General features: G+C 42.4%; 1 protein-coding gene across 1 annotated transcript in view; it reads right to left on the reverse strand.

The window, feature by feature from the left end:
- Positions 1-27,541, reverse strand: part of LOC135947756 (toll-like receptor 6) — a 104,956-nt gene extending 77,415 nt beyond the window's left edge. Inside the window, exon 1 of the mRNA XM_065496691.1 lies at positions 23,571-27,541. Within this exon, the coding sequence (XP_065352763.1) occupies positions 23,587-27,519 (3,933 nt within the window). The 5' untranslated portion in view covers positions 27,520-27,541 and the 3' untranslated portion in view covers positions 23,571-23,586. The remainder of the gene's footprint in view (positions 1-23,570) is intronic.
- Between the last annotated feature and the right edge of the window lie 399 nt (positions 27,542-27,940).

A 27,940-nucleotide genomic window follows, 5' to 3' on the forward strand; every position in this document is an offset into this window, starting at 1 on the left:
TTGCCGCGCTGTTTAGCAGACAACACACAAAAAGGCGCACGCAATATCGCTATGCTGGAGCTGGCACAAAAAAGAGCGAGTCTTTGTAGGAAACGCGCGCGGAGATTAAATATTAATAATTTCCAGAAAGCGGCGCAACACACGCCGTGCTTGCTTTCAGCGGTTTAAAATGATTTAGAGCGGAATCATCTTGTATATAAGATCAAATAGCAGTTAGGTTATTATTAATATTTTTAAATTAAAATTTAAACCTGCAGTGCAGATTATTAAAGTTATTTGATGAATTTAATATTCAAAGAGGAAGCAAAAGGGTGCTTGAATTTAATTGCACCTATAAACTTATCCAAGTGTAAAATTTTCGATATTAAATTTCACGACGCGGTCCAAATTTATCTAAGATTATTGATGATTTTTTGCCGGTTCACGCGAGTGTGAAATTAGCACCGCGTGTTCGCCTTAATTAAGTTCTCCCTCTGTGCACATGGTACCACTGCCTTTGAGAGTGTGTATGTACCAATTAATGAGCGAGTTTCATCGGCCCTAATGATGCCCTTAATATTTTAATAAGGAAGCTTCCTCAGAGCCATTCTTGGCAGAGCGCGCATTCCGTTACTCTGCTCGCAGGTCGTAATTGAGAGAGAGGGCATGTTTCCCGCCACCACTGATGGCTGATGGTCTTCTCCCTTTTCATCATTTTCTCTTGCCTTCACTCACATCAATATGCCTGGTATAAGTTCAACACAGCGCCAGGATGTATGTGTGCATATAAACGTGCGAGGGTTGGCCAATTAAACCACTGCAGCATGTTGCATAGAGAGGTAATTAAACACGCTCCGCAACTTCTCTCTCGCCAACTTGCAGACACGGACAGTGGGGCACCGATGTGGATTGCGAGGCCACTGAAGCGAGCATTACAACTTTGCAGCAGTGCATAATTTTTTGTCTCCCTTCAGATGCACTCGCTGCGTTAACTTGCATAGGTGTCTGCAAAGTTATTTTCACCCTATACTAATTAAAGTGATTTCTTTGTGATACGCTCTCCACGCACGTTAGTTGTGCTTTGCTCTTAGAAATAGAGAAATTCTATGAATATTCGTCTAAATTCCTTAATAAACCGATCTGTCTTTTATTTATTATTCAGTGTCTTCCTTAACTACCAAATTGAGTCTTGTCATGATGTGTTCAGTTGAAATTAAATGCAATTACAGAATAATAGGTTTTATAGCGAGATAATAAATAAATTTCCTATTTAGCTAGATTAAATTAGACCCAATTCATGGATGAAGAGACGGATTCTTAGAATTAGTCGAGTGTCAGCTCATGAATTAGGGCAGCGTTTAAAAATAAATGAAATAATAAAGAAAAGCAGCAATCGTATTCATCGAGATAGCTATGGATTGATATACACTCGAGATTTAAAAATAAAACTTTTTTCAAACAAAACATTTAAAAATGGGATAAAACACATTTTAGTGCTTGAAAAGATTTATGTCAGAACCTTTTTATTAATAAACAAATATAGATTCTCACAGCAACTACGTGATTATTCGATCAAGTCGCAAAATACCGACCGTAATACCATCCATAACTCACTGAAGCCCATAGTCTCAATTGTTTCACAAAATTTTACGTCAAAAATGTTCAAGGGGGAGGAAATTCTGGTAATTCTCGTCGTTTCAAACGCTAGAGAACCTCTACAACATTTTTTTGCATGTTTTTTTCCTTTGTTTCGACCTAGAATGCTGTGAGCGGAAATTGTCGACCTTAATTTCCGACCCTCTAGTCGCTGAAGCATAGGCTCTGAATGTCTCTTCAAATGTTTCCTCTAATTATTTCGGAATAGGTTGTTCTCATTAATCCAATGGTAGACGCTCCTCAAGGTTTTTCCACCAGAGCGCGTACTGCAATTTACTTGTCCTGATTCAGAATACTGCGAGTGGAAAATGTCGACCTTAATTTACGTTGTAATAATAGCAAAATCCTTAATTTTTTCCGAGAATTTTTCAACAAATTATGGGGTTACTCATGTGTGCAAGGTTTTCATTTTTACTCTTACCCAGTTCTTGTTAATTATTTGGGACAGAGCGGCTACTCCAGCATGCAAAGTGCGTCACCGGCAGCAGCGGATTAAAACTGCATTAATCATCAACGCACGCATTTTCCCTCTTGTGTGTGTGTGTGCCTCAATGGAACACTCGCATCAGTTCTGTACACACACGCGCGCGCGCGCGTCAAGGGCAGTGGCGAATAATAATCACGCGGTGCTGCACATCAAATGCCCCTTGGAGCGTGCACCAGTTTGTATGTATGAGCGAGAGTACACACACACACACGCACACTCGTCTCTCGTTAATGTGCACATGCTGCAAGTACACAAGCACGCGCACGACGCTATTATTAATCGCGCTCTGCCCACTGCCAGCGATGTGCGAATTTCATTAATTACTGACCGGCTGGAGCAGCTAGGGGGAAGCTCGCCCAAGGGGAGCCACTCTAGGCCCCAAACACACATTCAATTGGATTTTTGTTCGAGTTCCCGGAGAGAATACATGATTGAATAGCACGGAGAAACTCGATTGTGTCCAGATGTCGATTTATATTGCCGCGGAGATTTTTTTGTATCAATTAGAAAGTTTTGTAGCTTATTTTGGAACAATATAATTGGATTTAAACGGATTCTTTGTCAAGTCAAAGGTGTTTTTAACTTCGTTTTAAGTATCTTATGCTTCAAGTGACACTTTCTGGAAAAAAATGTTTGTGCTTATTTAATGACAGATACTATGCCGAGACGTACAGTAAAGAATAATTTTCAATCAAAATGGTGCTGCATAAAACAAACTTTTAAATATGTGATTAAATGTCCATCTTTTTCCTTTACTTCCCAAATATAAAATTACAAAAATAAAGGATACAAAATACTGGGAAATACATACAGCTATTATTTCCTAACCCATTCTATAGCTGGAATTTTATATCAATGATTTTCTGATTATTTAAACCATTTCTTAACGATATTGTGTTTGAAATGTGAGAGGAATTAAAATTAATTGAAAAATATGTTAGTTGTAAACATTTCCTTGGCGTCATGGCATATACTGAGTAAATTATAAATATATTAGTCTGAAAATAACGACGCAACTGCAACTATTTTAATAATTTGGTTAGGAAACTGATCCAGAGATCCTAGGGCTGACCTAATTAAAAACTTCAATAGCAACCAAATGAAACTATATCATTTATTGTTTCATGAACTTAAAAAAATCATGGCTTGTTCGCATTACGATTGCAAGCTCCGAAAACCACTCGTCGATAACATTCTAAATTTTTTTCTAGAGCCTGATTTTTTAGTCCGATCGATTGTCCAAGAGGAAAAGGGCAATTTGGTGTTTCATGAAAATATCCCAACGATTTTAAGTTTGCTCATACTATCAAAATCAGATCTCACACAAAATATATGACATGATGGCCAAAATCCTGTAGAAAAACCAGAAAAACCTCATCTACGTATTAATTTTAATATTTTGTTGCATGAATTACAATATAGCTATTTTCAATGGATAGACTCCGCAAAGCTCTTTTTATGATTTGCAAGAAATGCTGGCGACCTAGGTGGAAAGTCAAGCAGGCTCAAGTGCACGTCATGCATGCGGTTACGTGATTAACGATTGTTCGGCGGTCAAGGGTTCGAGACCCGGTGTGGGTCATCATCAGTCAAGCGGTCGTTCGATATATTCGCGCCGAGCAGTTTCATCTTTCTGCTCGCCCGGCGCAGGGTATTTGCTCTGGAGCTGGCGCTGCTTTCGAACCAAAGGTCGCGCTAAATAATTAATTGCACCCGCTTTGGCTTTCTGGCTGCACGGTGGTTTGCGTTTTCACTGCTTCTAATAGCACCGCACACGTGTTGTTGCTCTCTCGCTCTCGCCCCTTGGCCGCTGGCTATGATTTTTGGATTTGCTGAACGTAAATGGTTGGCTTCATAATATATTATATGACTGCTTTTTCATCTCGCGTAGGAAAGAATTACAAATAAAAATGTGACGATTTCATTTAAACGGATTAGGTCAGGTTGTCATTAAAATAGATTCAAACAGAAGCAGAATATAAGCCTCAGTCAACACATTTATTAATTCAATTCTTCTTTGCTCGTTCCTCCTGTACAAAAGACAAAAAAACCGCTGCTGCAAAACCCGGCATTCAGCAATTATCTGGCCGTTTGGCGAGTGCGGTCGGCGGCCCCTGAAGGTCCGCAACTCGCTCAGCTGTTGTGGTCGCAGCCCCAACTGGGCAAACTGGCTCCTCTATTAAACCTATCCGTAGTGTATGTGTGCATGCGTGGATCGGATGATTCACAGTTAAAACGCGCTCAACCTTATTATTCGTCCGTTCGCTCCGTCATAACAAGGTTTAGAGAGCTTCAAATTCAGCGTGGGGCAGCTTTTCAGCCCGAGCAACACAGCACAATGAGCCAGACGGAAAATAAAATCACTGGATCCGCTGCCGCTTGAGCCTTTTCTTTTCTCTCTCTCTCTCTCTCTCTCTCTCTCTCTCTCTCTCTCTCTCTCTCTCGCTCTCTCCTGCGCTCTATTTATTGCGTTAGTCCCGAAGACGAGGACCTAAAGCGACACTGGCGTTCTCTTTGCTCCGCTCCTTTTTTTGTAAATGGCTCTGGGACTGCGAGACTCCTTCAACTACTGATTCGAGCTACGTGACTCGACTGATTTTGCTTTGATACGCAACATGCGAGAATCAGCGGAGTAATTAAATTACATTTTTTTTGTTTACCTTTTTAAAGGAAAAGCGATTGCTGCGTGATTTTTAATCTCTATGGGCAGAAAGATGCTCAGCGTTAAAAGAATTCTCAAGGACACCTAATATTTTTTCTAGAAGCAATAGGGTTTACTCCTTTTTTTTCTTATTCGACAGAAGATGTAGAAAAAGTTCCCTCAATTGAACTCATTGAAAGTTCATAATAACGTGTGTCCCATCATTTATTCCCAGTCGGTGTTTCTGTTCAGGAGATTAGTTTCCTTTTTGCAGCAGCCAGCGAGGGAGATTAGTTCTCTTTCTGCCTCTTCTTTTCCCATTGGCGGCTGTGGCACAACCGACTGCCGAGAGTTGAAAAAGCGTTTCTCCCTTTATTTATCAGCAGTAGCAAATAAAGACATGTTTATGTGCTCGTGAACTGCAGGGTCTTAAATCTAATAGGATTTTGTGATTTCTTTTTTCAAACAATATAGTGCACTCTACTGATTCGTGTTTGTTCTGTGCATGCTGATATGATAGCTCCAGAATTGAAAGCTGAAAAATGGAAAATTAAGGCTTTGATCAGAAATAAAATAGAAGTTTTGAGTTGTAAAACTTTTCATCTTTTAATGTAAAAATGAATTTCTTCAATAATCATAATTTTTAGAACTGCCAATATTGTCGTTCCTGTGCTTTAATTTTTTTGAAATAGCACAAGCCAACTATTTCACAATCAGGAAAGAGAGAAGCCTCATTAGAAGTAAATATATCATATATTGAAATATGACTGTTTTTTAGATACACATTCTATCAAAAATTAAGTGGTAAATAATGTAAATGTGAATGGCAACACATAGAGCAAAATTTATAGTATTACATCTCTGGCTGTGTGTTTTATTTTCAGTAAAAACGTACACACTGGAGAAGCACATTAAAAAGTTAACATCTTTAGCTTCCGCTGTGAGGATTGTTATTATTTTTCTAGTGGCTTGCACACATGCAGAGCGCAAATTATGACCTCGCTCTCTGCCTCTAGTTTTACGACAATTTGCCTCTTCTTATTTTACACGCGGCGCGTTTACTGCCCGCTTCAAGCATGTACAAATTACGAGATGTTCTTGCAGAGAGAAAATTCTCTAGAATTCATGTGTGCACAGTCTCATTTTTCACACAGAAATTGCATATCTGTTGTCGTCCACCCGCAAACAAAATGTTCATGAAACTTAGGTTCGCCAAATAATTTTTCATCTGCAAATGAGGCTGGCTGACCCCGATGCACATTTAATTAGTTGAAAGCAGCTTGCTTGCCAGAGAATAATCTGTGCTGTGACCTTTTGGCTCGTGGAGCTAGAAAGATTTGCATGTTTAAAATGTGTTAAAAATGCTCTACTTTACTTGAATTATTATATGACGTAGAAAAGGTGGTTTAAAGACTTAATTGGATTATTATTTAAATTAATCCCACTGATTTCGATGTGATACCCTTTTACGTCTAGCTGTTTAAGTATGCACAGCAAGTATACATTTCCTTTACAGTCAAGAAAAATGTATGCCTAAGCGTCTCTATCCTTAATTAATCGTAGGCCTAGAATTCAAACTCTTCCGCATGCTTCTCTTTCGACAGTCAACCTATTTTCAAATTAGGGGAGGTGAGGCAAGCTTTCGCAAATCGAATTCATTGTGCAGCTCATTTCCTCAGCGAAGCAGTCCTTTTGTGAGCAAAAAGAAAAGAGACGACGCCAGCAGCTTTCCGCCGATTACTCTCGAGTCAAAAGCCTGTTAAAGAGAGTTAAACGCGACGGAAACGACAGGGCTAATACCAAGCAGCATTTTTAATCAAAGGGATGCAAACTATCCTGATGAGCTCGATCCAGCAAAAAGCGAGAACATTCCATTTACCATCAGGATGCAGTGCGCGGAAAAGTAGAATGCGAGCGCATCTTTTGATGTTCTACTCTCTGCAGCGGCGATTAATTCCCGACATGTAAACTTTAAATAAATGAAGAAAGTTTGATTAGATCGCACAAAGCATCAGCTCCCTATATGCCTGCCTACCCGCCAGCTCTCGCTCGGGCTGCAGATAAAAGTTCCCGGTGGGATGCGCATCACGGCGTGTCACATTAAAAATCAATTAAAGCGGCGGCAGACTTCTCGGAAAATCCAACCTTCTGTTCTCTCCATTTTAAGTTGAAACCTCGCTGAGCTTAAAAACAGTCTTTTTCAACAGAAGATGAAAAAATCTCATCTGCCATGAGTGCAACTATAGTAAAAAGTGAGAGACCTTTCCTTTTGCTCGCTTGCTCCAAACTTTTCCTGCCTCAATTTGTGTTTTGGGGAAAGGCTGATTGAAATAATAGTAGAACCACATGTTGTTTTCCTTGCAATGGAAAAATATATATTTTTGCTCTTTTTAATTGTGTTTAGCAGTGCAGTAGATCGTATTCAACTGCCGGTGCTTCAGAATTAATGTTGTTGTATGAGTGTAAAATTAGCAAGTAAAATTTTGCTGAAGAGTCCTGAGGGGCTGAAACAGCTGCTGTTAATCAGTACAAGAACTTGTTTTACAATTTTTCTCTTCCACTACTTTTTCACTATGGCCTCCAATTATTTTTCCATGTATCTTGAAAGATATTAAATGTTTGGCAGGTCTTGTTTCCGACCTTGAAAAGATCCATTTGACAAAATTTCAAGAAATCGAGCATCTCTGATGAATAAATTAATCTCTTACCAAGACATTGCGAATCTCTTTCATTTTCCTGTTTGTTTGCTTATGTTTTTCTTGCATTCTGGCTGCTTCATCAATCGTGCCGGCGCGAACAAAGGTGCTGCAGCACAGGGCGAGTGTCATTTATCATAGACGTGTCTGCCGAGCAGCATAATGCATATCGCGCCGTATGTATGCATGCTGGCTGTACGTTACGTGAGTGCCAAGCGAAAAAAAAGACAATGCCGCCGCAGCCAAGGGCGAGATTCATCTTTCTGCAGCAGCGAAAGATATGAATGTGTGTTTTAGGGCGCAAATCCCGTGGAGGTGACCTGAGATGAATTATGCAGGGAGAGCGCGAGCCAAAGCGAAATTCATCTTGATTTCACCGTACATTTCTCTTTGCACCGGGAAAATTGCTCTGCATCTGGCGTGATTGAGATAAAGAACGGAAAAAACATCCGCGTGCAGCTGCAAAGTGCATTCGTCTTTATTTCCTTTCATCCCGGCTGCAGCAAAGAGAAATTTTCATTCAGACCGGAACGAGGACAGCATTTTGAAAAAGGTGCTAGCAGCAAATAGGCTCATTCACTCTGCGAATCGAGTCTATTCATCTGATGTTTGTAGCTTTGTGCGACAAGTGAATGTGACACACGCGCCTTTCAAATAGATTACTGCATCAGAAACACTATCAGTTAGTTCATTTTCTGTTTGTGGAACTCACAATTTTCTCTCTTGCGCTCGCAAACTTCGCGTGACACTGTGACACATAAAAGAAGAGTTTCCATTGACATCAATCAAGCTTTGAAAAGAAACGAGGTCAAATTTCTATTCTCTTCTGGCATTTCAATCAGCTTCAGATTGAATTAATGGAATTAATAAAACTGATAATTTCGTCAACTTGATTAGAAATATGAAGGGCCACAAAATATATTTTTTTTTACAAATACAAAGATGAAGTTTAATATTTTCGTCGCGATAGCAACATTTTAAATTTTCATGCACACTGAATTGCAAGGGAACATCGTTGTAAAACAATGGAATAAAGCGGGCGAATATTAGATTTTATCTTACTACAAAGCGGGGCGTATAGGGGAACATGTATGCATAATACTTCCTGTGCACATTTTTCATGTCAAATTTTGATGCACCACAAACGAGAAGCTGTGCAAGCCATGCTGTAAATTTTAATGGACCCGAGCGAGTGATCCTTGTTCCTCTCTTTTCGGAGCAAAAGAAAAGCAATTTTCGTCGTGCGGAACGAGGTGCGTGCCTCATTTTTTCTACACTCGTCCCGAAAAACGAAACGTGTGCTGGTGCATAAAAATTTATGGACAGAGCGGAAAATCTCTTCGGCCGTATAAGCGGCTGAATGGGAAAGGAAAAGATGGAAAAGGCTGACACACGTTTATACGCCAGCGAGGGGGATCAGATTAAAAAATACAATTTTCGGCCAACTTTTCGCGTTTTGCGCGCCGTATCAATTAAATGATAACGTCATAATAAAGCTACGGTGGCGTTGGCGTAATAATTTAAACGCAGTCAGATAAAATGAGTCAAGGGCACCGTTTTTCGCGGCTAATACGTTCAAAGCTGGAAAGGAATGAGAAAAAAACCTGCAGATTTATCTTTTATGCAAAAGATTCATTTTGGGACGCTTCCGTAGTTCTCAATGAGGACTTTTTCAAGGCTAAAAAATTATAGAAGCCATTGATTTTCAACCTCAAAATCACTGATTTAATTTAAGCTTTTGATTCCAATTTCAAGCAAGAGATTTTTGCGAAAAAAACTGTCCCCTTGAAGTGACCAATCGAATCGAAAAACAACGAGTCACGTGGTCTCAAGCTGCTTTTGGTCTGAGGGTAAAGCCAGAAAGAGCATTTCACACATCCCTGATGTGGCGAGGCCATTGGGAAGCGCAGCAGGGCAAGGAGGATTGATCTGCGCGGCGGTTCGCAGCCGCAGGATCAATTCGGTAATTTCTATTCTGCTCGCGGGCCGCTATCTGGTGCGCGCAGCCTGCCACCAGAAATCCTTCCTCTTTCTGTTCTTCCCTACTCAGCTCTTGGGGCGCAAGAATAAAGAAGAATCTTGTTATTTCTTTGTGCGAGCCGGCGGCCCATTAATAAATCCTGGCTGCATCTTTTATTCAGGCTGAGCTGCTTCTTCGTTTTCGCTGTGTGTGCACTAGTTGTAAATAAATTTATCAAAGTCACTTACCGCCGCGCGAGCAGCGAGGCAAAAGCCAGCAGGCTAAACCTACTTTGCGCGGCATTTTTGCCTCGGAAAAGAATAAAGGAGGCTGCGCTGAGCGCGGGGAATCCGAGGCGACGGAAATTTCGAGCAGAAATTTGCATAAAATAATATGCTACAGCGCCGGAGCACAATAACCTCGCGCGTAATTGATTATGACAGGCCCCGGCTCACTTGTCACTCATTAGACCGACCACCCTTTGTCTTCGTGGTTTCGCTTGCTCCTCCAGCACGCTTTAATTAGTCGCACAGGGTGACGCAACACGACCAGACAGCCCTGACAGGGTTATTAGTTGATTCTCAGGCTAAAATGTGTGCTGCACGCAAACAACCCGAAATGCGAACGCGCATTTAATCGGGGGACAAACATTTCCAAGTTCCTTATACCCAAATTGTTGCCACTGATTAAGTTTTAGCCATGGAAATTATAATATTGTTGTTTTTCATCATATTGTTTTTCGTCCATAATTTGATCTCAGAAACGTTTAAGTGTTTAAGTACGATTTTTTTAAAATTCTTGTATGATTTGTAGAAAAAAAAACAAAAATTAGGACAACAAATTGAAAATTTGATAGTTGAGCATTTTATATCCTTCAACCAAAGAGTAAATTTTCATAAAAAGTCAATGAATTTAACTTTAACCGCGAGAGAATAAGTATCTCGTGAAGAAAATCTATGATTTCTTTGATAATTATCATTTTAGGTTTGTATTTTGTTAATTTCTAAGCCTAAAATTTTTCATTTCATCAGTTTTGCAAAAAAATCGATTTCGTTAATTTTAAGGTCAGGATTTCAATATTTGTAAACGTATAAAATAGGTTATCAGCTGCAGTCTAAAATGCTTTCAATAGAACAAATGATAGATTTGTAAATTCCCAAATCTATAGTGATTTGAAATATTTTATGGACCTCATTTGAGAATTCAACTGTTCATGGTGTAGGTTCTTTTATTCATTCATTTATTGATTAAAAAAATTTTAGCAATATGGTAAAACAAGCATAGAGGAATAAATCTGATTATCGCTAGCTCATCATTTCCCATTCCTGGCGCATCATCGGTTGTTTAATTGCCATCAAAAATTTAAACCGATTCTGAATTATTCAAAAGCGGCAATGGCTGGTTAAATTGGTTTTGGGCGTGACCCTCTCCTGAATCCTGGTAGGCGCGATTCGCGTGCAAGTCGGCCGCTAATTCAGTCATTAAAAGCGCATTATTCAAAGCGAATCCGCGGCATGGGGACAGCGAGCGTTCTGCTCTCATTAAAATAAAAGCATCCAAGCGAGAAGGCGAATCTTGCGCCCATTATTGTGATTAATTCGACAGTGGCATTAACAGTGGCGATTATTCGCCGTTCGCCCGCCCGTCCGTCCTGGCGCACTTTGCCAGGAATTAATGGACGCGCAGCCCCTTTCAACTTGCAAAATTATCGACTATCTTCCGCTCTCATCATCGCTGGCTCCACGAAACGGGCGTTGTTTTGAACCTTTCGCCATGGGATTAACAGGAATTTCATTGATAGTTATAATCCCGACAGCAACAACCCTTTATGAAATGAAAGCCTTGCTGCGTTGTGGCGTTGAGCACTTCCAGAAATTTTCAGACTATCTCGACGCTGGAGGGTATAATCTTTGAAGTAAAATTAATGCATAACACCCGGGAATAAGTTTTGAGTGGAAAGTGTACACAATACAAAAATGTATTTGTTAGCAAATTTATTAGAAAAAAAACGAGAATCTGTAAGTTTCTTTTTATTAAATCCTATTCGATAAAGGGTTTGTTATCTTAATATTCTCTGCTTACTAAGACTGCGTTATTAATGTAATCCGACACTCAATTGAACAAAAAACTTAATGATACACCTGCTAAGAAAAAACTTGATTGGACGACTATCGTTAAGATCAGATAACAAGGCCCTGTTTTCATGCATATCCTTACAGCATTTTCTTATCTGCTTGAATGATTGTTTTCCCATTATGTATCTGACAAATGCAAATGCATTCATTTTAATTCAGTCCTGACATAGAGTCTACCACTTGCTAGATTGTAAAAGCTTTCTATAAAAAATATAAAAAGTCGTATACCGTTGGTGGCCAATAAATATATTCTGTATTGCTAAGGTCAAATTGGAGAATATAGAACATATAATAATAGAAATTCAATCTCAATCTGTATTTCATCGACCTTTCAAAACGCACAATTATTTATATCCGTTTTCCTTGGCCTTTTTTCAAGGAAGGCAGTTTGCACGCGAGAGTTATAGTATAGCCACCCATCTTTAAAAAATCATATCTTTCAACACGAAAGGCTAAAAAGGTTTCTTCTTAGCGCTTGACTACATTTTCCTTTGAAAGCTTAAGGTGGCGTGAGAAAATCGCTGTTGATCCATAATTTCCGCCCAATTGAGAAAATCAAACATTTACTCCATAAAAAGACATTGTGCCCTCAAGAGAGCGAAAACGTGCATTCCTTCTGCTATTTCAGCGGGCCGGGGTCGTAAAACTCGAGTACAATATAATAATTTTATTACCGTTCTCTGCGCGAGAGCAGCTAGGGCGTCCATTATTATTACACCGGCGGCAGCTCCTTCTTATTCCGAGCTGCAATTTAATGCTGCCGCGCGCGCGAGCGTATTTCATTTATCCGCTGCTTCCTCCGTCTCAGGTACGCCAAGACGAGAAGGAGCAGCTGGCCGAAAAGGTGCGCGCGGCGGGCCACAAAAGGTCAGCAGCCAGCGCACAAAGGCCACTGTGTCACTATAAAACGTCTCTGCGCCCTCTTGCATCGGTTGGTCGGCCGCTCGAGAAAATTAGAGAGAAAGCAGACATATTTTACTGTCTAAGTCAAAACAGCGCCGGGAAATCCCTTATTTATCGGGCTGGTGTCGGCAAAAGGAGCCTGAGAAACGCAATAAATACGGCGACAATCCCAACGACCTGTTTTTGTATACCCTATACTATGGCTGCTGCTCTGTTTTAATAAAAGCAGCAACTATTCAGGCTGTAAAGAGCTTTAGGACATTTGTTTTGTCTTATTTGGCGCCTCGACTGTGCCAGTGTAATGTTATGCATGAGGTCTTCAACTGAACTCTCTGAAATAATTACCGTTGAAGCTATTCTACAGAAGCACACAAAATTTCTTCAATCAAACAGTTCGAATTCTGCATGTCTGCAGATTTGAATAAAACACCTTCAGTAAATTAATCGGTGACTGGAATTAAATGATCAGTTTTGAATTGAAAATCTGCATTCAATAGTGAATAGAAACACATTTTAAAGGCAAAAGTTCCAAGAACTTCATAAAGAGTATAAAGACCTTCAAATATGACACCAGTGAGAGTTGATTTCCAAATTAATTTCCTCTCACAACCTGATCAAAAGCCGCAAATTCTGCGAAGCCCAAATTATATTTCCACCTTCAGGCTTGAATTCCCAATCGCATTAAAACGGGCACGCGGCGTGCTGCTCCCCCATCAATGCAGGCACGCTTTGGGTTTCCCTTAATTACAAAAGGGTTGTTCTCTCGAGCAAGGCGGAAATGCGTGTGTCTCGCCCATCAAGCCATCCATCTCCCGTAATCATTTATATTAACGCACCACTCTTATCTGCATCTGCCTCTCTTTCCAGCGGCAAATTATTGATGGAGATAATTCCTTTCATTGCTAATGGCTTGTGTGTGTTTGGGCTGTAATGACCCCTATCATTCTCACCCCAGCTCGAAATGGACAAGCTACATCAAATGGCCTTGGAGGCAATTTTACGATAAAGAGTTGAATTAGACGTTTGGCTCTGCAGTTATTTCAGAGCATATTACTGTCACTGATGCTTCTTCCTCTAATTTTTCTATCAAATGAAACTTTCATTTTGATCCATTTAATTTAATTTAAAAACGTTTGAGGAATCCTGTGTAAAAATCAAGACACCTAAATTTCCCAACTAAAAAAATGAATGGTTTAAAGTGAATATTTGCGTTGGAATTTTTGACGTTGATTGATCTGTTGTGGTGGTGGTGATGACTCAATCAGTATCCACCCCCGTGCCTAAATGTCGTTCATGATAAGACAAACAACTTTTGTTAAGTGGCCGCACTAACCAAGTCGTAAAATAAGTATGTGGACGTGAACGCTTATTGATTCAAGACCATACTGAACAAAATATGTTGCATTGTTCACTGCTGCAAACAAATATTCAAAACATTATTTCTATCTTAGAAATATGCTACTCTTACAAGACTAAAACTCCCCATTTTGGCAGCGTTAATTTTATTTGCTCATATTCTTTAAGCGAGAGAGTAAAAAATCCATTTCCTGCTCTCTATCTTTGGCGAAAACACGAAACAAGAGACGTTTTTCTCTCTTTCCAGCCGGGTCCGTCGCAACTTTTTCTGCTTCCCGCATTGGCTCTCACGCGCCGCGCACAAAGACGGCATGGGTGCAAAAAATAACTCTCTCCTCGCAGGACCAGCACGTCGAGCGGCAGGCCGACTCCTCCAGCGCATTTTTAACATCATTAATCACATTTTTCATGACACTTTTCGCCGGAATAACAATTTTCCATCACGATCGTTATCTTTTAAATGTAACGCGCAGCGTGATGAGCGGGCGAACGTTCCATGGCATGTGCGTGCCAGCGGAGCGGCCAGAAAAAATCTGATGGTGTGTGTTCTCGCCGGCGAGAGCGCAAAGCCACTTCATCTCTCACATCAAGTGCTGCTGTTATAATTAACTTTCAGCCCTCTGTTCACCACAAAAGCGGCACAATCCCTGATTGCAGTAAAACTGTGTTGTTTGCAAGCAAGGAAATATTATAATAGTTGAACTAGGACAGCCAATAATGAAATATACAACAAAAACTTTTTATAAATATACATGAATGTGAAAGGTTCAATATTCCAAGCAAGAAAAAACTTTGAGAAATTGTACTGTCGATTTAATAATATGCAAAAGCACACACTTTTTATAGGAAATGGAGCAAGAATTTTAAAACGTTGCCAATGGTGGCATGATACGAATGCGTCCGTGTATTATTTACATTTGCCGCGAGAAAGTAATGGCGCACATCAGCGATATAATTCCGCACCTTTGCGACCTCTGCTCTGCTCTCGGCGCTGCGGTGCGGGGGCTACGAGGCCTTTGCTTTTACGTGCCCCAAGGGTGATCGATTTAAAAGGCACGAGAGCAGAGACTAGTATCAAAACTCTCGCATCTTCCGCTGAGAAAAAAGAAGAGAGAGGTTGGAGACACGGCAGAGCAGAGAGAGAGCTATCTGCTTGCTCTCGCCTGTGTCTGACAAAAACACGCGAAACAAGATTTTCAGATTTGCTCCACCGCCGCGAAGGGCTTTTTGCTTATCGCGTTGCACGCGGTCCATTTGGTGAATAATTTATTACACCGTAAGATGAAGAGAACTAGTAAACTACCAGGAGATGCTCTTCTGTGTACACTACAAGATTTTTGCGACTTCTCTGCAAACATGTTTTAACGTAATGCAATAGAACATGACCAGTCCCTTTGCTCTGACTTTTGCCAAATTGTATTCCTTCTTTTCGGGGTCTTGTCTGTCCGTGCCCGTTTCCAGTGCGGGAGGCACAGTCCAATATATATTTTTTGTTTAAAGGCTAAATATGCTCTCAGCAAATCAATCAATGAATTAAATAAAGTAATGCTAAAATTGCCTACGTTGATTCAAAACATATTTAGAAAGGCAACCTATTATCTAATAAAATTCTATCGAAAAAGCCACTCGAGCAATGTTCCATTATTGAAATCAAAACCAAATATTTAATATATTATATATCTTGAAATAGGGTTTCAGATGTTAAAGTAATGCTGTTCATAAAAGATGTGAAATATTATTTATACCATTGCCTAATATACTTTCTCAAAAATGAGAAAAGGCTTTAATTTTCCTAGGATGCCGTTTAGACTTACGTGCAAATTGGCTTCAATGCAATCAAGTGGCGAGCACTGTCTCCCGATTGGAAAATAGGATTAAATTTTATTTTTCCCAGAAGGAATTTGCTCGCCATTGGACAGGTTGCGAAGAGAGGAATTGAAATCAAGCGAAAAAATCATTGGTAATAACCATTCTTTTTTTTATAAATTCAGCAAAATCTAAAAATTAATAATTGTTCCTTAGTCCCGATTTTATTATTAAACATTGTAAAGGTTAACTGTTGCTAAATTCCATAAACAATACATTCAATTAACCACTTGCTAAAGCTAAAATTGCAAAATGTTCGCCATCGTTTGCCTTTACTTTAAGCTGAACGATTAGGAAAATATTGACGCTCTTGGCAACGAGGAAACACAATGTCCAGTTTTAATTTCAGCAATGCAATGAATCTATTTTGCAATCTCTGACCATTATTTTGTTTTATTTTACTATAGGTATCGGAATAAACAAGGGTATTTAGGCATACATTTCCATGCAGCAGGTCGATATCTCTTGTTTCCTTTATTATTGTTGTTTATTCTCGCAGTTTTAGTTAATAAATTCATGTAATGGCATAGTATATAAAATGATTGAGAAAAGGCATCACTACTGGCAACCAGCTTACGAAAACCCTGTCCAGGAGGGCAGAGCCGGAGCGGGCCCATACTAGACTTACGCAATATAAATTTGAACCTAAGGAAGGCCTTTTAGGTAAAAAATCATAAATATGGGCTCAACAACTTTCCAAATCTTTGGCAGGGGAGGCCTCTCTCGACACCCTTGTATGGATTATATGCGAAAAACGGGTTTATCAAAAGTTTTCCAATAGGCTCTTGCGCACAAAAGGGGTGCATTTGCACACACGAAAAAGCCATTTTGGCTCGACTTTTCCGCCACGAAGGGCAGGCAGAAAGGAGGAAACGCTTTCACGCCGTCGGCAATCAGTTTACCGCGCGTGATATGTATAAAGCACCGCACGGGGACACCCTATTGAAAAGTACTTTGCACTCTTAGCGTATGGAGCGCGCGCGCGTGTGTGTGTGTGCATCACTCTGCTCTTCCGCAGCATGATTTAGAGCTGAAAGGGTGCCTCCTCCCCGTATGCACATAAATTGCCGCAGCGGCATGTATGCAGCGCGCTTGAAAGGCGCGGAAAGAGCACCTGATACATCTCTTTCTCGTCACAGCGCTGCTCAACCCTTTTCCGCTTGCTCTTTCTCGACTATCTGCGGTAATTACAATCACTTAACAACACGCGAGAGTCGCTTTTGTCGGCGAGTAAGAGGAAGACTCCGAGCAGCTGCGAATGTGTGGAGAACAATTTGAGAGCTGGACACGCCTCCTTATGGAAAGAACACCCGGAGCAAAGGAGGAAATAGTAAATGACGAAGCGAGGCTTATTTCCTCGTGCCTCAAGACTTTCGATTTAACTTCTCATACATGAAAATTTTGCGGAGAATATGTTCGATAAAATGTAACATATCACATCAGATTGGCAAATTCTTCGAAATGAATTAATATGGATTTCCCGGATCTCCAAAATCATTGTAATTCAGCAAATTTTTGTATTTTCTAATGATCCAAATATCTGCCGTTAATTGGCATATTTGTTTAGTAGATTGGTTCCACAGCACCGATTATTTGTGCAAAGCAACGTAATTTATCTCTCGTGTTTATCCGTTTTGATTTTAGAGTAATATTAAAAGCGGTTAAGCAAACATCGAACCGTTAATGAAATTGAGAGGCTTTTATTTGTGATTTTAAAAAATCGCTCTAGCACCTAAAATCTAGCTAGCGTTCGTCCCACATTTACAGGCTTAAATAACCACACCTTGAGGGCACACTCGACTAAGGCGCGTCCATAAATTTCGGGCCCAACAATGTAATAATTTAGCGCCATAATGGAGAATACACACATGATGTGCTAACGGCCAATGGGCGATTAATCTTAATCACGCCTAAGCCAGAGGTGCGTAAAATCAAAGATGCACCGCTCAGATGTATATTCGCCGCAGCTTTTGTCTGCGCCGGGAATTTTATTTGACTACACACAGCAGAGATGCTGGTCCAGACGTGTCTGAGCGAAATGCGGCGGAAGGGCGGCGGTAATCACAAAGGCAGTTGTTTCGCGAACGAGCGAGTCGTGCGAAAATTACGCCTCGTAGATGATGGATTTCCTTTCTGAAGGAGCGAGGTCGTACATCAAACTCCGCTGCGTATCCGCTGCGCACGCAGCCTGAGCTAAAATCAAGCCTCGTCAGCTTATTGTCGATTTGATCACAAAATTAAGCGTTATAATTCAGGAGACGATCGATGCAGAATGCAAAGCAAATCATCTGAATTTAAATTTGTTGATTTTTCTTAGCAACTTAAAATTATCAGCAAGAATACAAAATTCAGTTTTGATTTTTAAAATATATTATTTATCTGTTTTTAACTAAAGAAATTGCGGAAATTGCCGCTTATTAGGGGTTACTTAAGGTAATATTATGTCAGCAGAGGGTAGCAACAAATTTTAATCATTAAATAGATCAAAGCTGTGTACGTGAGAATTCAAATAGGGTTGAAGTGTCTCAATTTAATTAACCAGCCATTTTAAATCCTTGAATGTTTTGATAATTTTCAATCCCTAATTTACAGTATGGTAATGAAATTCTTTCAGTAAATAAATAGCGTAGTGCGGTGTAATTTCAATAACAAGCCCATGGAAGTATATTAACATTTCGCATTTCAACAAAATTGCAAGCATAATTTAATAGCTCGGCTTGGAACTCAAGTGTATAGCAATCACATTTTACGGTTTCACTAATTAAATTAATAAATTAAACGAGAGAGCAGCAAAATTTCATGTTGCGTCGGCGAGCTGCAAATTCGCAAATGTTTCCCGGGCGAGTTATTTCGCAATTAATTTGAAGGCAGAGAAACACTGCGCAGAAAACAGTTTGGCGCAAAGCTGCTGATAATTGAATAAGAAGCGTGTGTGTGCGCGCGCGGATGTTAAACAGCAAATTGCTATCTGCCGGCGAAATCATAATTAACAGCTGGAAGAAGAGTGGGTTTTGCAGGCAGCGGCAGAGGGAACATTAAAAGCAAAGCCGTTCGCCGGTGTTATTGTTTCTACTTAGAACAGCGTGCACAAATCTTTCATAATAACCTCAAAATTGCTGAACATCCAAGCAGAAAAACAACACCCACGCGCTGGAAAGAGAGCAGAAAGAACGTGGCACTTCCTTTACACGCCCGCTGGTAGTTAAAATTAAGCAGCACCTAAAATGAACTCGAAATGATAATTACAGGGAAAAATACATAATTATTCTGGATTTTGTGACAGCCGAGATGATGGTTTCTCCACCCACCTTGTTTAGGACGAAACATTAAATTTATCAGCTAGCTAGGAAAAGTGGTAGATATTACTATATTCAACGTTTGCACTATTTTAACAGTTTTCAAAGGGAATTTCACTAGCAGCATTTCTAGTATTTGTTAAGGAGTCTTGGGAAAAGACTCATGGCAATTCTAAAATATCTGAAATAATTTAGTAATGACCAAATAAAATTTTTGCTGCAAAATATTCCTGACTTTCAGATGTAGTCCACATTTTAGGAGAAAAAGCAAGAGTAAAATTGCAATTCTTTGTCGTTCGGAAAAATATTTAAATTGAAACAGAAAGCGAAAATGAAAATCGCCTTAACTTCTATGGAAAAAGTGTAATTTATGGAAAATAGAGGCGAAAGTGGCGAGCAAAAAGTTCGCAACTCGTTGGAAAATTCATCTCCTCACTGTCTCAAGCGCAGCAACTCCCTCTCGCTGTTTCTGTATTTTTTGCATCGCATTCCATTTGCCGCTTCTTCGACGCTCTATGTGCTCCTCTTTGCGGGGAAAAAACGAGTGTGAAATTTATTGTTTTCTTCTCTCGCGAATTAAAAAAGATGAATACAAAAAGCCTTCGCTCGCTCGCTCACACACATACACACTTACAATAGCTATGCCATAAACAAAATTTATAACGCGCCAGACAAACATAAATTTGAAAGTTAGACCAAATAAAAGCAAACAAAAAATTGTTACTCGAGCTCACAATATCCTGCTGAAAGAGCTGCAAATTTTAGAACAGAAGTGTTTACTGGCTCAAAAAATAATGTTTGTATCCACAGAGGACACAGATATATACAATACCACATTATGTTCTGGAATAGAAGTAAATCACAATAAGGTTTTCCATCTTATTGTTAGTCTCTGCTACCTGTTAACGGAGAAATGAAGGTCGGAGAAACCTATTAAATAGGTTTGCGCTTGAAATTAGTTTTAATCATGAGTGACACATTCCATTAATCTCAGTTATAACGTTGGAAATGTATGGAAATAAGAATTTTGTTAGTCTCAGATTAAAAATTCCAAATTGGTCGAACTGAACTAACATCCCAATGTCAGGTTAGGTTGGATTGTAATCAATAGACTTGTTTTGGATTTGAGCTAAGTGAAAACGAAAGTCAGCACTGTTGTTTTTGCCTCTAAGCCACGCCATAATAAAATTTGCGACCACACAAGTGGAGCGTAACAAGCTTTTACGAGCCACATGCCCAGCACTAAAAGCAAAATATTTATGACGCATGATTCACCCGAAAAGGCACAAAACGATGAAATGCACCATCTCATGCACTTTTCGCTGGCTGGCGATAAAAATTACTCTGTGAGCAGAAAAAGTAATTGTGATTGCAGCTGCCGCTCCCCAAAGCCGGCGCGCAGAGTGAAAAGCTTTTTCATATGCAGCCAGCGTGCGTGTGTGTCGAATTCTAGTTACGCGATCGAGGCCGGAGCCAGCTAGTTTCTGCAATTGGACACGCTTTTGAAGGCGCGCATGAAATTTGATTGAATCTGCCGGTCTCATTTCAGCTGCTGCCTGATCGAAATAAAAGACCCACGACGACGAGGGTCTTCGTTTTTCTTCACGGGGAACAGGCATCCCCCAGAGAGGGAGTTGCGCTGGAATGTGTCACCCCGGCCCGAAACCCGCTCTAATCTGCTCTCGGATATCTCGAGATGTGTGTGCCCTCTTCGCCTTTATTACAATTGAGTTGATGGATCTTTTTTATTATGCCGCCTGCCGCTGCCTCGTACTTTTTTACATTAATTCGATGCACGCTTGACAACCCAGCGGACGGGAATTACAACTGCTGGAAAAAATCCCAGCTGTGCTGTATAGTGGTGGCCTTGGAGCAGTTAAGTGTTTGTGATTGATGCCATTGAGAGAGCGAAATTAGGTTTTCTTCTTGAAAAGGAGCACATAATACATTTGGAGCCTTCTTTTTCCCACACTTGTAGGAAAAATACCCGTCTGCTCGGTCTTTACAACAAAAGTTGTTCTTTAATTTAAATTTGTTCAATATTTCAGAAAGTTCGGAATGGATTTAACAGTTGGATTTTTTGTCTTTTGGAGATGATCGTGTCTTATTCGTGCACGGGATATATGCCAAAATTTTACGAATTATATTTCTAAAATCAGCAAAAATGAAGTCGTGCCTCGATTTTTCCATGTCTAAAAAAAATTTTTAGAATTTAATATTTTTCTTAAATTAACAAACCTTTTGGTCACATTGACATCATGAAATGCCAAAATGCAATTGCATATCACAAGCATGAGATTTATTCTGTATAACGAGAGGCTTCTGGAAAGATGATAAATTTTCATCAAATATTTTTATCGTTAAAACTCTTTCGAGATGGTAGACCCCTGATAGCGAATAGCTCACGAACACTCCACCTCCCAATAACATCGCTATTGAAACGCTGACATTCGTCCCGTGAAATTAACTCACTCATTCACTAGGATTTTTAGAGAATTGGTAAACTGAATTAAAAGTCTGGCAATGTAAATAATTTCAAAGCTAATTTTATTTTTGAAAAGCAGCAACAAAAAATTAATCTACAGCTATTTTCAAACAAAGTTTGTAGCATTAGTCTCCCTTTCTTTTTGCGGCTTTTACTAAAACTCCCGTAAAATGCAGTAGCCTCTCCTCTCTATCCCTCCCATTTAGCGGCAGTGTGCAAAATGAAGCAAATAATCCCCCCTAATGGTGGTGCCTCCTGTGAGAAGTGCAATACATCTCCCTTGATCAGGCGGCGCAAAAAGAGTCAGCAAGACACACGAGAGCTAACGACCCTCACTGCAATTAGGATCGTAGCTAGCTCACTTTAACATCCTCCCCTGCTCAATTGCGGCACCTACTTGGAAGCAAATTTAACCAGCCTTTGCCGAAATCGGCGGCGGGGTTCTTTAATATCCACTTCCCGCTGATAGAGCGCTCGGAAAAAAATTAAGAAGAAGAAAAGGACGCCAAGGCCGCGCCTGGGTCTCTTCACATCGCGCGGTGGACACCTTTTTTTGCCTAAAAAAAGGACTGCCTCTCATCTATGCTTTTTTCGTACTTTTTCAAGGCTTTTCTCACTTCCCCTTTCTTTGGCAAAAAAACTTGGCGGCAGCGAATTAAGTCGTGCGTTTTGCTATCATCTGCGAGAGGCGACTGACAAATTGTTGCAGCTCGCGCGAGATCTTTCATTGTCAAAATCGTTTTACGCCCGCCATTTGATATTCCGCAGCGGCATCAAGCAAAGAAAAAGAAGGGCTTGCATGCGAAAACACAGCAGCAGAAAGTGGCGGCGATATGAAATAATGCCATTTTTTACTCGCTATGCTGGAGCAGCGCCGACGGCGAGATTTTTCATAAGATGCGCGCAAATGATACAAAACTTTTCCTTCTTGAAAAATCCAACGAAAATTATTCCGACTGCCAGAAAATAAAGAGGACGAAAAATTCAGCTTCCTAACAATGTGCACTAAATTTACAATTATTTCAACTGAAGTACTTTTAAACACAGAATATGCCATGCGACTGCTAAGTTCATAGCACTGTTCTGACGTTGGCAGCCTAAAAAATTCCCCTGAGTGTTTATGCAGCGCGGCGACGTCTTTAAACTCCAACAGTTTTAGTGTTTGCTCGCTGACATCAGCATAACATTTCCAGCTCAAATCTGCGAGCAGCAAACTTGTGTTGATGGTGTATGCACAAAAGCTGAGCGAGAGACGCTCTCATATTTGGTGCTCTGGAGGGGCTTCGAAAGGAATTTCCATTTGCGCAGCAACGACGAATACAACTTTCCGAATATTCCACGCGAGTGGGCCTGAAAAGGTGCGCACATCCACTTTAAGTCAGTGGCGCCGAATAACTTGTGTGCCAGAGAGACGTCTAAACCCTCTCCGACGACGGGCATCGCGAAACAACGCGCGCATGCAGCAAAATCGGCTGTTTTTCTCCTTTAAGAACTGGCGTTGTTTGTTGTTACGAGCGCGTGTGTGTATTATGCTGCACGACAATGAACGCTTGTGAAATCATCCTGTGGCAAAAGCAGGAGTAACGAACGTGCCTTTTGCATGTGCCGAGTGAGTAAATTGAGAAAAGCAGCATTTTGCAATTTCCGAGCGGCAAAGAGAAGTTGATGCTTTAATAATAAATCGCCGTTTAATTTTCCCTTTTCCGTCGGTGACGGCTTTTCTGTTTTCGCAGCTCTTTCAAACGGGGAGGAATGGGAAATGAGCGCAAAACAATTCCTTTATCTTGTGCCAGCGATGGCAGATTATTTTTCTTGCTCTCTCAGTTAGCTGCCGCTGAGACAAATGAGAACAGCAGGATATTTCATTCTGTACTTACAACATCCGCTTGTCGGCGCAGATAAAATTTAACAAAGGCTAAGATAAATATTGTTACGCGCTGCAAATGAAATGTTCATGTACGTTCTTTTCTAAATGGAGCTGAATGTACATGAAGACGATGATTATGTCTGCTCTCACAATAATGAAAATTCGTGCGAATGAAATATATCAAAACTTAAATTGCAAGAAATTGAACAATATTCACTAGAATATAGGATTTTGCTTTCTTACCTGTGAGAGTTCGATGCTACGCCCACAAGTCCCTTGCTGGCGGCTCTCTCCTCATGGTGTGAAAGGTGGACGGTGGGCCGATCTGCTCGTAGGTGTCGGGCAGCGGGGGTGGTGGCCCCACCATGCTGGAGTATTCGTACACCACTCGGCTTGTGTCCATGTGCAGGGCGCGTTGCCCCGCGGCGCCGCCCGCCGTTTCTTGTTTGGCAGTGCAGCAGCAGAGGGTGCCGTTTCTCGGCTTTGGGTCGTCGTGCTTTCCGTTGCGAGGTGTCGGCAGAGCAGAGCGCAGCTTCTCCCAAAAGCGGCGGTCGCCGTACTTAAGCACCAGCGCGGCGCTGTTCAAGTACATCCGAAGGTCGGGGTCCAAGTCGCGCGAAGGCACGTCTGTCAAGAAGACGACGACCAGGCGGCGGGGTGGTTTCTTTCCCCGTCGAGCCTCGCGCTGAAGAGCCTCACGCATTGCTGATTTGTAGTCGAACCTGGCCCACTCGGAGGTCAAAAACTGGGGGGAGAGAATGAGGACGGTCCTCCTGGAGGCCTCCACCGCCTCCAGAATGGTGTCGGCGACGTAGTTGCTCGCGCTGAAGTCGCGGTAATGCAGACAGAGGCGGTATTGCGGCTCCAACCCGGTGGCCAGCATTTGCGTTACCCACGCTTCGTCTTTTAAGCTGTATGCGACGTAGGCATCGAAAAGGCGCGACGCGTCCTCTTCCAGTGCCGAGCTGGATGTGTTCGGCCGGTAGCACAAACGCACGCCGCACCGGCTGTACATCCAGAGGCGAAGTTCGCGGCGGTGGTAGGCGGCCAAGAAGATCAAACACGAGGCCACAGCGATGGCCACCAGCAGGGCCAGGGCGAAGGGCAGGTAGTCTCTGATGGCTTTGATGGTCACCGACTGGTCGAAATCGGAATCTAAAAACTCTCCGCCGATCAACATGGAACTGCACGCGGTGTTGTTAAAGTCGGCCAATTTGGGGCCCAGCTGCTTCGACACGGAGACACCTTCGTTTTTCACCCTGAGCACGCAGGAAATCCGAGCGGCATCCGACACTTTGGCAAGGTTTAGCTGCAGCCAAGTGCGGAATTGTCGCATGTACTGGCAGTGGCAGGACCAGTTGTTGTCCGCCAGCGTGATCCTCGCCAGGTAGTTGTTGTCGGACAGCTGCCAAACCGGGTAGTTGTGCATACGGTTGCCATCTAGTCGAACAACTTCCAGTTTCTTTAATTCGGTGAAGGTTCTATTATCCAAATATGTCAGTTTGTTGCTCTGCAAGTACAATTCTTTTAACTCGACTAAACAGCTCAACTCAAACCCTTTTATCTCTTTCAAATTGTTGTCTTCCAAGTGGAGAATTTCGAGTCTGCGGAGGCCACTGAACGTGTGGTTGAAGATCGCGTTAATTTTAGAGCCATTGACGTAAAGGACGCGCAAATTCTTTCGCCCGATGAACGAGTGGCTGGTCAGCTCGCCAAAGCTGTTGCCGTCCAGGTAAACCTCTGTGGCATCCATGGGTATGGTGCCTGGAATGCGGACATGGTTTCCCGACGAGCAGTCGACAATGTTGGCGGCCGACCACGACTGGTCGTGATAGCAAGTGCAGTTATTCGGACAGGTCATCTCGCAGTCGCAAGCGTCGAAATCGCAGCAGTGGCACAGAGCGAAGCAATGTGTTTTGTAGGCGCAAACGAAGTGAGAGCTCTCGGCGTCGACCATAGAAATAAAACTCTTGTCCCGGGCGTAGGGGAGTCGGCAGTAAACGCTTTCCAAGTCCATCACTTTGGGGTGCTGCCTGAGGTGGTCCAAATTATTAATTCGCTGCAGCCACTCCATCGTGCAGTCGCACTGGTAGGGGTTTCCGCCGATGTAAAACTCGGGCAGGGGGCGCTCTTCGCTCACCGGAGTTAATCTCAAAGCATTGAGATCCATGTTAACGATTTGATTTGCATATAAATCGACGCGCGTCAAGTTGGGCTTGTTAACGAACGTGTGTACGTCGACCGTGTTAATTTGGTTGTCGTTCAGGAAAACTAGTTCCACGCTGTCTGGCATGGAGTGTTGGCCGACGCGGGTTAGCAAATTGTACGAAACGTCGAGCGTCTGCAATTTCAAAGGACCCGCACTCCAGCTCTTTGAGTCGCCGATTTCTTTGATATGATTTTTATGCAGGTCAAGCCACTGGAGTCCCTGCGGAACTAACGAGTAATCAAATCGTGCGAGCTGATTGTCAGAGATGTTGAGCCAGACAAGTGCAGGCAATTTCGAGAACAGGTTGCTCACGTCTGTCAGCAAATTTGCATCCAAACGAACCGCTTGCAAATTCGAATTGGCGTCGAACGTGCCCGGCTCGATTTTGCTGATTTTGTTGCGTGCCAGGTTGAGAATTTGCAACGCGGGTAAATCAGTGAAAGAGCGGCGGGTCAGACTGGATATCTGATTGCCAATCAAACGTAGGCCGTACAAATTATCCATACCTTTGAAAGCGGGCTTGTCGAGCTGCTCGATTGCGTTCTCTCCCAAATCAACGGTTCGCAAAAGGCGCATATCTTGCAGGGCGGGTGGTATGTGAATCAAAAGGTTTCCGTTCAAATTTAGATCTTGCAGGGCAGTGCAATTTCGCAGTGAATCAGCATGCAGCGTTTGAAATTGGTTGTTGTCCAGCGACAGAAGCGAGAGGGCGTACAAACCGTTGAATGAGTACGGATCCAAGTTTGCCAATTTATTGAATGACAAAACAAGCGTGTGTAGATTTCTCAGGGGTGAAAAGGTGTCTGCCGGGAGCGTCTCTAGAAGGTTGTTCTCCAAATTTAAAATCTGCAGTGTGTACAGATCCTTGAAGAAGTCGGGGTTGAGTGTAGTGATCCGGTTGTGTGAAATGTCCAATAACACAAGCCTAATCAGGCCAGAGAAAGTGTCCGAATCGAGCCAAGTGCTGGACAGTCTATTTCGGGACAAATCCAGTGACTGCAGTTGCGTGAGGCCGGTAAGCAAGCCTGGCGCGAGCACCCCTAGGGAATTATTCTGCAACTTGAGCTCGCTTATTTCCACGCAGTCTCTAAAGAGGCCGGGTGGAAGTGCCACCAACTTGTTATTGGACGCGTCAAATACCTTCAGATTTTTCAAGCCGGCAAGGGCACGGTCCGCCACTGACTTGATCTCGTTGTCTGTGACGCGCAGCTCCTTCAGTCGTCTTAGGGCGCCGATTCCCTTTGCCGGCAGTTCGCTCAGTTTGTTGAATGACACGTCCAGCACCTGCACGTCGAGGCCGCAGGCAGCTCGGGCCTTGGGGGCGGGCGTAGACGCGCCTGACGAGTCTTGGACCTGAAAGCCCAGCTCGGCCACCTCTTGCAGACTGTTGTGACTCACGTTCAGCAACACCAGGTTGACTAGCGGGCAGAAAAGTCCATCCGGCAGCGTCCATAGGTTATTCTCGCTCAGGGTGAGTTTCTCCAGCTGACGAATCGACCTGAAGGCGTCCGCCTTGAGTTCCAGGGGCCACTTGAGGTTGCCGGTGCGCACCGTCAGGTTCCGCAAGTCGGCCAAACCGAGCAGCACGCTGGACGGCCAAGTTGCCAGTTTGCAATCGACCACGAGCAGCTCCCTGAGCCGCACCAAGTGGGCGAAAGCGTCTTCAGGCAGAGTCGACTTGAGGTCCACCTCAGGGTCGCACCGCACGTCCAGCGAGGTAGTGTGCTCGGCGGGAATAACACTGAAGTTGGTGCGGTCGAACTCACTGTTTATAGTACGCAGGGAACACTTGAGAGCCACTTCGTCCTGAGTTCGCGGGGTCCACTGACAGTCGTCGGGCGCCTCGTAGCGCAAAGGGTCGCGGGCGGCCAGGGCGGCCGCGGCCACCGAAACCAACACCAGCAACAACTGCATTTTGTCCGGCGCAGCGGCACATGCACTCGTGAACGCGCAGCGCGGCACTCGCGGTCTACTCGCTCGCATCGGCCGGTCTCGACTGACTGGAGCCGAGTGCGGAAGATGCTTGCTGCTCCGCCAGCCTCGCTCATATACCCCCCGAAAGGCGAGACATGCGCGCTGCTCCGCTCACTTTTTACGCGCTGCGCTTTATTTCGCCCTGTGTATCGCTGCCGCCGTGTGCGCCAGTTAATAATTCATCGCAGCCTGGCCCAAGTTTGTGCTTTTTGCATACACTTCTTGCAAGGCGACGCTCGTGATGAATTTTTTAGCAAAGAAAATGCAAATCACGAGTGCTAATCTCGCTTAATTTTAATATCAGATCTTTCTCTCGTAATATATCTGTCATTTCGTAAGAAGCACACCTCTCGGCTTATTAAAAACATTTTTCCTCATGATAAGCAGATGCAAATGATTAAAAGAATGATGATTTGCAGAACTTTTTTCA

The sequence above is a fragment of the Cloeon dipterum genome, chromosome 1 (genome assembly GCF_949628265.1).
Source record: "Cloeon dipterum chromosome 1, ieCloDipt1.1, whole genome shotgun sequence".
NCBI lineage: Eukaryota > Metazoa > Arthropoda > Insecta > Ephemeroptera > Baetidae > Cloeon > Cloeon dipterum.